We start from the raw sequence: 9,822 nt of genomic DNA on the forward strand, positions 1-9,822 counted from the left end.
TAGGGAATATCCCCAAGCTTCCCAGATGCCCCTCTTATCACTGGCTAATTTTATTTCCCATTCCAAGCGACTCCTTGGAAGGATCTGTGGTTCCTGCTGCTCTGTCTGCTCCAGATCAGGACACACAGCCCCTCTCCCTGCTGGAAGTGGCTTGGGAAGGCTGCCTCCAATGTGAGCCTCCTGCAGCACAACTTAAATATATCCCTGTCTAGTGCTAGGTGCTCATTTGGGGCTCTTGTGCAAGAGCTGTTGTCCTGAAAATCTGTAATTTTGTGGCATTTTCAGCTGGGTGACTGCTACAAGTGCTGTGCTGAGGAAACAGGCACCGAGGGAAGCGTTGGGGTGTGAGGGGCAGTGGCCTGGAAAGGTTGGATTTAGCTGGTAGAAAAAGCAAACCCTGAGCTTGGGCTGAGCCCTGGGCACAGGGCAGCACTTCAGCCAGGGTGGCTGCACGGCTCCCCTCATCCTGCTCTGAGCCCAGCCCTGTCCAGCCCAGGAGCTCCCCTTGCAGCAGTGCCAGGGTAAATTCTGTCTCCTTTTCCCTCTTTCCCATTCAGCCTCCAGGTTCCTGTGGCTGCTCTGCAGTGACAGCGGCTGCACGAGGCTCATCCGTGTGCGGCTTTGAGCTGTGGCAGAGCCTGGAGCCTCTGGGATCAGAGGGACCAAGGAGCAGAGACCCCAGCAGGCTCCAGACCGTGGGGCTTGGCATGCCCAGGGCACAGCCGGGAGCACAGCTATTCCCGAGACTCAGGGATTTGTTCGGGGTGCTCTGACTCTGACTCTCCTCTCTCTTCCCAGAAAATCAACCGGACCCCTTCGGACGAGGAATGCTTCTTTGACCTGTTGAGCAAGTTCCAGAGCAACCGGATGGATGATCAGCGCTGCCCGCTGGAGGAGTGCCCAGCCGAGGCTGCGGAGGGAGCAGCCACGCGGGTCCCTGCCCTGGGAGAGCGGCTGTGTGAGCACCCGAGCGTTCCCAAATCCCTGCTCCTGTGGGAGTGACGCTGCTCCCGGGCCGTGCCCAGCTGTTGTGGTTTGCCGTGCATCCCGTGATGTTTTCACTCAGCTCTCTGAACTTTAGCAGTTCCTTGGCAATCTCCGTCATTATTTAAGGAAGGAAAAAACATTCTTATGTAAATGGTTGCCGAGGGAAAGGCTGGAGAATGTGAGCTAAGGTTTGGGGAGTGAGAGAAATGCAGAATGCACTTGGATTTTTTTCAGTGTGGGTCTTTAGGTCTTGGATTCTGAACAAGGAGGTTGGCACGGGACTTGTGCCACTTCCAGTATCTCCAGGAGGAAGATGATGATGGTCATTGCTGAGGGAGCTTTGTGAGAACCTGGGGTCTGGGACGTGCAGGGGCTGGGTCAGGCTTTCTCAGGCAAGTTAAAATATTGCCAGTTTTTGTAATACCGTTGCCATGGAGGAAAAACTTCTGGATTTTGTACTGTTCTTGGATACAGTGGTGATAGGTGCTGTGTGAGGACAGAGGAGCCAGGAGGATGGATAAACAGTGGGAGCTGCTCAGGCAAACAGCTCAGCCCTAGGAAGGACAGGGATAAATTGAGGAAGGCGCCTGACAAACAGGGCAGGAAAGGCAGGGCTGTGTTTGCACTTGGGTTTCGTGGCTTTTTCGGTGTTCAGGGCCTTTGCTTAACCCAAGCTGGGGAGAAGCTTTAAAATGCACGATCACCCTCACATGTTTAATCACCAGCACAGAGGGCTCAAACCAGTTATTTAACCTGATGGATTTGTTCATCATCAGTTTCCAAATGAATACGAAGTGCAAATAGGAGAGGAGCCCCCTGACACTGCTCCCAGAGCTGCAGCACAAGCAGCGTGTGCCAGGGCAGGGGCTGAAGCAGAGGTCAGGCTGTGGTAGGAAGGCAGGTTAGCTCTGAGGTGAGAGGGTATTTATTTATTGTCTAAAAATAAGGTGGAAATGAGCATTGTTTTGTCAAGAGATGCATTTCTGACACACAAGTGCATTTGGCTGTAACAGCTGTGTAATTTAGGAGATGGGGTTGAAAATGTGGAGCTTTATAAAGAATGCACGAGCGGCCCCACATTCTGTTCGGCTCTTTTGGACTCTGAGCCTTTTGGACGTGTTATTTTTGAGAATTCTTTGTGAGCTGAAGGAGAGGAAACTGATCCCTGCGTCAGCACTGAGATTTTCTTGTGTTTCTGCAGCTCCATGAACTGGGACTCTAAGGACTTGTGTTGGGAGGCTCAGAGCTCTGCTCCAGTGCTTTGTGTTCAGGGAAAGTAACCCCACTTGGGCTGGATTTCTGAGTTTTTTCTGAGTTTTCCCTTGCTGGTTTGTTGTTTGGGAGCCTCTCCCTACCCAGCAGCTGCAGGAGCCAACAGGCTCTTTCCAGGGAGCACGGCCCAGAGGTGTTTCCAAAGGGTCAGTGGTGGATAGATGAATGTACTGGGACCCCCAGCACCAGCAGAGCCCAGGCTCTGCTCCGTGGGATGAGAAGCAGCAGAGCCCAGGAGTGTTTTGCTGGTGCTGATGCAGGTCCTGCAGCCCGTGACAGCCAGACTCACCTCGGCAATGCCTCTCCTTGGGCAAACAGCTCAGATTTCTGGGGGGTCTGGGAAGGTGCTGCCAGATGAGAGGCTCAGCCAGGCCTGGGCTTTGCTGATGGCTTGTCTGCAATTATTCCCAGCTGTTGGGACTGTGTGAGTGCCTGTCAGCTCGGGGGCACTGCATCTCCTGGGCTGAGGTGGCACATTTGGTGGCCTCCATGAGCTGGCCAAGCACAGGCAGGGAGCCCTGCAGGGGACCCAGCTGTGCAAGGTGGGTGTGTGAGGTTCTGCTTTATCAAGGCACCTGATTCTCCTGCCGCTGCCTGCTGGGTTTGTGTGGGTTGGAGAGGAGTTTGGGGAGGGAGTTTGGGCTCTGGAGCTCAGGCAGGGCAGGCAGAGCGGTGACCCTGCCCTGTGCTCCTCTCCCCCAGCACAGTCCACCCTGATGGCATCTCCACAGACAGAGGAGTTCTTTGACCTCATTGCCAGCTCGCAGAGCAGGCGCCTGGATGACCAACGTGCCAACGTGGGCAACCTGCCCGGCCTGCGGATAACCCACAACAACCTGGGCCACCTGCGCGTGGAGGGGGACGCCCAGGAGCCCGGCGACGAGTTCTTCAACATGCTCATGAAGTGTCAGGTACGGGCACAGGGCTGGGGAGCTCTGACACCTCTGCTCCAGCCCCTTCCTCCCCGCCCTGTGCTAATGCTGAGCCCCTGTGTCCCCTGCAGTCCTCCAGGATCGATGACCAGCGCTGTGCCCCCCCAGACTCCATCCCCCGTGGCCCCACCATGCCTGATGAAGACTTTTTCAGCCTCATCCAGCGTGTGCAGGCCAAACGCATGGACGAGCAGCGTGTGGATTTGGCCTCAGCCCAGGAGGAGGCCGAGGAGGAGCAGCAGAGGCCTGGTTCCAGCTAAGAAATGGGCTTTGGTCTGGGGGGGTTATTTCAGCTTTGTTTTGTTTTTTAAAAAGGAAGAACAGAGTAGGTGGTTTGAAGCCTGAGTGCTCCTGTGCTCCCAGTGTTGCACCTCCATCATGTTCCTATGGGAGAGCCCAATGGATGGGGGACAGTTTTTAAATAAGGGGTTTTTTTTAGGACACTCGGCCACTGTAACTCTGGGCACAGCACCTGGAAGACTTTAGCAGCCCCTTGCTGATCACCTAAAACCCCAGGAACTTGGAGGAGCCCACACGGGGTAGCTAACTCCATTCTTGATTTCTTTTACTTCCACAACACTTTTATTTAAACAGGGAAAGGGAAGAACACCTTTTCCATTTTGAAATCCTCCTGTCTTCCCCGACACAAATGGCTCTGGATCCTTCTCTGGAGCATCTTGTTCAGCTTTGTTCCTTCTACAGGAGAAAGAAAGCCCAAGTCCTTTAAACCTTATCCACCCCAGCTGCATTGTGATCCCACACACCTGAGTGTATTTTAGGTCTGCTGAGGACTCTCTGGAGAGCCCTGGACATTCTCTGCTTCCAGCTGCAGCCCTGCAGGACCTCCTGAGCAGGGGAAAAGCCTCGCTGACCCTAAGCTTTAGTGGGATTTGTTACTTCTGGAGCCCTCTGCAGCCCCATGGAGGGGAAGGAGGAAAAAGGTCTCTGCCCAAGTGTTCAGCCCACAGCAATCAGGGACAGTTCCTGGTACCACTGAGCCGATGTGAGGGTGTCCAAGACACAACCTGTGTGTGACAGGGCCCTGCTTCAACAGCCAGCAAAGCTTTCTGCCCATGGCTCATCCCTCCTTTTTTCTGTGTCCAACAGCAGCTCGGGCCAGTGGCCCTTCCCTCCTCTTGTTTCTCCCCAAACCAGCACTGAGCTGCTCCCAGTGAGGCCCTCTGGTTCTGTCCACCTGTCTCCAGCCCCTGGAGCCTCAGGAGAGCCCCAGCCTGGAAGGCTGGCTGGGAACTCACATTTACTGTCACTTGTCCCTTTTGGACCAGCTGGAAAAGCTGGAGGAGGGGAGCAGGGACCTGACTTGAGGAGGTGCAGTATTTTTCCCTTGCTTGACCAGAGACTATGCTGGACTTCAGCAGCTCCAGCGTTGTGCCGAAGCAGCACCGCTCCTGCAGAGACTTTGGATTGGAAATGCATCTGATGGAAACATTCCCAGCCAGCAGGGAGGTATTTTTAGACCAGTGATGCTGCTCATGGGGCATTTACCCTGCCTGCACTGACCATGTGGAGTGGTGGCTGCATTTACCTGCTACCTGGGAGCACTCAGCTGCTGCTGGGCCGAGGCTGGGCCTCCTTCCTGGGGCTGGGCAGAGCTCTGGAGAGGGGAGAGGAGGAGCTGCCCACTCCCTACCTACCAGCCAGGCTGGCATTTGTAAAACAGAAAAACATTGATGATGATGACCTGACCAGCTGCAGGCTCAGGCCTGTGCAGCTCTCAGCCAGGTGGTGAACTGGAACCTGACCATTAAGCTTTCAGAGGTATTATTGAGGTATTATTTGCCATATACTTGAATGTATGAGCTTATTTATTTTTTACATGTGCATTTGCTAATGTCATTTTAATGGGAATTTCCAACCCCCAGGTTCTTTTTTTTTTTTTTTTTTTTCTAAAAAATAATCTGCCAAATGGATTAATATATTAGAAATGAATACAGCTCAAGGGGAAGGGGTGGGGGGAATTGTGCTTAATAAATATTTGTGTCTAAGCTTCAGTGCAAATACTCATTTCCATTATTTCCTGGCTGACAGCAGGGCTAATCCTGGCCCTTTGGAACAGGGATGGGGGTGAATGGGGGGGTCTGTGGTAACAGACACCAGCACATGTGCTAAGGAAAGTGTTGTGCACCCACCTCCACGTCACTTTGCTCTATGAGCACGTGGGGCTCATGGCAGCCAAGACCATCCCAGTTCTGCCTGCCTGCCAGCATGGATGTGGCTGTGGAGGGAAGGCACAAAGCCCTGAGAATTCCCTGCCCAGAAGTTTCCAGGACGACAGGGCAGACAGAGCAGCCCTGCATGGCTGAGAAAAGGCCACTGGAAAAGGCTGAGAAAAGGCTGAGCTGCTCCTTTCAGGCTCTGCCTGGTCTTGGTGCCGCCCCGGCGCCTGGCCCAAAGCTGGGTTGTTCCCCAGAGCCAGGGGACAAGGGCAGGGAGTGCTGGGCATGGCCCTGGAGTAGACACAAAGCAGCAGCACCAGCTCATTCCAGCACAGCAGGCATGAGCAGGCTGTTGGACTGGGCTGGAAGGCAGCCTGGGAGCAACAGTTTGGACCCTGAGCCCTGTGAGGATAAAGCCAAGTCACAGCTGGGCTTCCCGTGTGTGGCTCACTCGTGCTGGCCTCTGCCAGCCCTGATCAAAGATTAATAAAGAGCCACCAGCTTGTTCCCATCAGGTGTTCTCAGACCTCAGGGTGCCTGAGCACAGCAGAGCTGCGTGTGACCTGGGGCCAGAACTGTGCCCTCAGGTGTGCAGAGGCTCAGATTCCCAGGAGCAGGTGATCCCTGGGACAGAGTGATGGTGTCTCACCTCCTGTCTGTCCATCCTGAGCAGCACAGGCTCGTTCTGAGCTCCTGTGAGCAGAGGGCACTGGCTACCATTGAGTGTCCGGAGCAGCCTGCAGCGGTGGCTGCTGTGTGAATCCTCCTCTCTCCCACGCTGCCAGGCTCGTTCCCATGTCGGGAAGAGCTCTCTGATGCTGACATCCGCTGGAGAGCCGCGGGACTGCTGGCCCTGAGTGCTGCTGCTGCTGCAGCTGTGCAGTGTGAGCTGCTGGAGCAGGACTGTCCCCTGTGCAGGGCAGCTCCTCTTCATGAAGAACCCTAAAAATGCAGCAGAAACACGAGATCCTGCCCTCTTCTACCCAGCTGTACATAAGCACCAGAGGGACTCGCAGGACAGGGCTGATATCAGGCCTGGAGAAAGGCTCTCAGGAGAAAAGCTGCTTCTCCTCACTCCCTGCCTTTGGCTAGAGCAAGCCCATGTGCTTACCTGTGTCCCCTTTCCAGAGCAAACCCACTGCCCCATGACACAATATTTTTCAGAAAAAACAGCTTCAAAAGAGAGAAAAAAAAATTTGGGTTTTTAGCTGCTATCTCTTAGCAGCAAATCTTTTTGTATTATGTGCAAATTCCCTCCTCTGATGTTGGCCTGAATGTTCAGAGCAGCAGCAAGAACTGCCACCCACCATGCTCAGAGCTGCAGAGGCAGCTCCAGGGCACAGGGACCTGTCTGTGTCCTGCCCCCAAAGAGCACCTGGTGACAGAGGGCACTGGCACAAGGAAACGCTAAAATCTAGGAACAGCTAACACAGATTTTGCTACGTTTTGCTACATTTTTTACTAAAACATAGCAAAAATTCGCATCACCTTCCTGGGACCTAGTAACAGGTAAGAAAGGTAAGGAAAACAGTATAAAAAAGCCAGATTGTAAATGAGTTGTTTCCAAGGCAACACTGATCCTGCAACAGCTGCTCTGTTCCACCCCATCAAAGGCATCAGCACCATGGAAGCAGAATGCTGATTTTCAGATTAAAGGTAATAAAACAAACACTTTTCCAGCAGTGCTAATAGGTGCCAGCAGCCCAGCTCAGGGGGAGAACACAGCAGTGCTCTGAATGCAAATTCCTGTTTGTCAATCCTGGGTCACTCCAGCAGCTGGCTGTGTCAGGGAGAGCTGCATCTCACCAGGATCTGGCTGATGAAGTTCCAGCCCCTGTTTCATCACTCTGCACTGACACACCCACAGGAACATGACAACTTTCCTGGTGCTCTGACCCAACACCTATAATGCAACACAAATAAAATGGTTATGAACACTCCAGATGAAGGAAACTCATGAATGCCTGCAGTAATACCCTCACTGAATCCGTGGCTGATGAAGCACCACAAGCAGCTGGAGATGTCTGGCTGAGAGAACTGGGTTTGCTCAGCCCAAAACACAAAGGCTGAGAGAGGTTTTACTGCTTTTTGTGCCTCACTGATGAAGGGGATCCATAGAGGTTGTGATTCAAGATCCTGAATATCTTCCTCTGACAAGCAGATTGAACTGGAATCCTCCAGAAGGCTCTTCCAAACTGAATTGTCCTTGATTGCAAGCTCAAAACCCTAAGAAAGCAGGTGGGAACTGTGCAGAGGGAACAAACCTTAACAAAGCACAGCATCATCATCTCAGTGCCTGATCCACCACTACCCCAGAGCTGCATGCTGACAAACTCCCACATCTGTCATTTATTTCTTTTTAAATTTCTAACTAATCTTAACCTACTGCAGTAGCACTAATAAGCCCCTCAATATCTGCCAAGACAACTTTCTGGGTCCTCTTCTTCTCTCCACCACGCTCCACCACTAGTAATTTTGCCTTCACACCCACACTCCCCCTCACCAACAAGGAGTGGTAAAACCCCCATGCTGGAGCTCGAGTGGGATCAAAATACAAAACTTTCAGCCCTGACATGAGTGACACAGAAAAAAAACTCTGGAAGAGGTCAAAAGAACAGATAAAAGCAGCACTTGACTGCATTAAGAGCAGGTGATCTGACCCTCCTGCAGGGTTATTTTGGCTTTAGAATTCTGGGACCCATCTCCTCAGGTGGTACCAATTGCCCCTTCTCCTCAGTAGCCACAGCTGAGCATCCCTAAAACCTCCAGCTCCAGCTGCACCTCGCTAGGTCAAACACACATAGAGAATTTCTGAGCAGGGAACAAAGCCAGGCAAGGGACATTGGTGGGGCACTGAAAATTGCCTGAAAGTCAGCAAAACAAGTACCAGGAAAGATACCAACACATCTCTAAAGACATCAGCTTGATCAAAGGCAAAACTACACAAGGCAAAGACACACAAGAGAGAAAACCCAACACCTGAGTTTATTTTACGAACAGTTGAAATCAGGGAATGAAGGTGAAGAGTCCAAGCAGAATGTCCCAAATCCCACATGGCAGGTCTGTCCAAGAGGCCACAATGTCACTTGTCACATGTGTCCCACAGGCCACAATCCCTCGTGTCAGGTGTGTCCCTTGCTGCCAGGATCTGGGGGGGCTTCCCCGTCGTCCCCCTGTGCCAGCTGCCCCTGGGGCCCGGGCTCTGCAGGGCTCTCCAGCAGCAGCTCCAGCGCCTCCTCCCCAGCCACACGTCTCACCTGCTCCCCTCTGGCTGCCAGGATCTCCTCGATATTCCTGCACAGGGATTTGAGAACCAGCAGTGAACCACAAAGCAAAGGCACACTGCGCTCTGCCCTCAGCACTGACACCATGCAGTGAATCACATCACCAGGAAAACCACCCAAAATTAACCACAGAAAACCACCCAAACCTTCTGGGACTACTCTCATCCACTAGGATCAATGATTTAGCAATTACAGAAGCTTTTAAAGTTATCTTGGGAATTTAGAAATCACTGGAATTCCACAGACCAATCTACACACTTGAAACATCCAAGGAAAGCCAGCAATGAAGTGATAAAGCCTGAGGGGAACAGCAAATCACCCGCTGGCACCACTAAGGATCCCTGTGAAGTTTCTACTTCAGCTTCACACCAATTTACTTGAATCCTAGACAGCAACAGTCAAATTATAATGACTGAAAACAGAGTCTGTGTGTTTCGATGAACTGGATGAAACTTTGTTTTTAGTATGAGCCACATTTGAAAAAAAATCACTGAAACAAGGCATGATCTCAGGAAGCTGCAGGTGGGAGCAGGGTGTGAGGAGGGTGCTGCTGGCACCCCTGGGAGCAAGGTGGATGCTGCTGGCACACTCCCCTCTTCCCCTGCAGGTCAGAGAACCAGCCCAGGTTGTCAGCGATGACGTGGGGGTTGCCGCAGCCAGGACAGGTCACGATCACCACCCCTCGGTGGTAGGCAGCCTTAGAGATGGATTTGGCTGAGCGGGTCTGGCACACCTGATAAACAAAGTGGGTTTTATGAGCACGGTAACTGCAGCTCCTGGGACTTTTAAGACAAAAATAGTTTTGACATGAAAAGAGTCTTCCCTCCCTCATCTCTAACTATCCCAAGTCAGCTCCATCATAGGATGTCGTGAGTTCAGCCCGGGACACAAAGGCTGAGAGAGGTTTCACTGCTTTCCGTGGCTCCCTAATGAGGAGGATCCATGGAGGCTGTGGGCTCTCCACCCTCAGAGACACTCACAAGACCCCGAACATCCTTCTCCAACACGGAGCTTGGACTTGAAACCTCCAGAGGTCTCTTCCACTCTGAATTAGTCTTTGCAAATTTAAAACTAAGAAAACAGCTACACCATGAACCCCAGCGACGGTGCCCTCAGAGCGCCCACGCCCACCTTGCAGGTGTACACCAGGCGATAGTGCTTGGCCGGCGG

The 9,822-nt window shown here is 52.6% G+C and overlaps 2 protein-coding genes across 6 annotated transcripts in view; one reads left to right on the forward strand and one right to left on the reverse strand.

Moving 5' to 3' along the window:
* Positions 1–5,210, forward strand: part of GPSM1 (G protein signaling modulator 1) — a 45,046-nt gene extending 39,836 nt beyond the window's left edge. For all 5 annotated transcript variants that reach the window (XM_031057335.1, XM_031057336.1, XM_031057337.1 and 2 more), the window contains 3 exons: positions 799–958; positions 2,962–3,170; positions 3,263–5,210. In XM_031057335.1, coding sequence (XP_030913195.1) covers positions 799–958; positions 2,962–3,170; positions 3,263–3,451 — 558 coding nt within the window. In that variant the 3' untranslated portion in view covers positions 3,452–5,210. The remainder of the gene's footprint in view (positions 1–798; positions 959–2,961; positions 3,171–3,262) is intronic.
* A 3,122-nt stretch (positions 5,211–8,332) lies between these two features.
* On the reverse strand, positions 8,333–9,822 carry DNLZ (DNL-type zinc finger; the record flags this gene model as incomplete). Its single annotated transcript, XM_031057280.1, has 3 exons — positions 8,333–8,662; positions 9,246–9,385; positions 9,784–9,822. Coding segments are annotated over 3 exons (351 nt in total), but the record flags the coding sequence as incomplete, so codon positions are not given.

The sequence above is a fragment of the Geospiza fortis genome, unplaced genomic scaffold (genome assembly GCF_000277835.1).
Source record: "Geospiza fortis unplaced genomic scaffold, GeoFor_1.0 scaffold27, whole genome shotgun sequence".
NCBI classification, from domain to species: Eukaryota; Metazoa; Chordata; class Aves; order Passeriformes; family Thraupidae; genus Geospiza; species Geospiza fortis.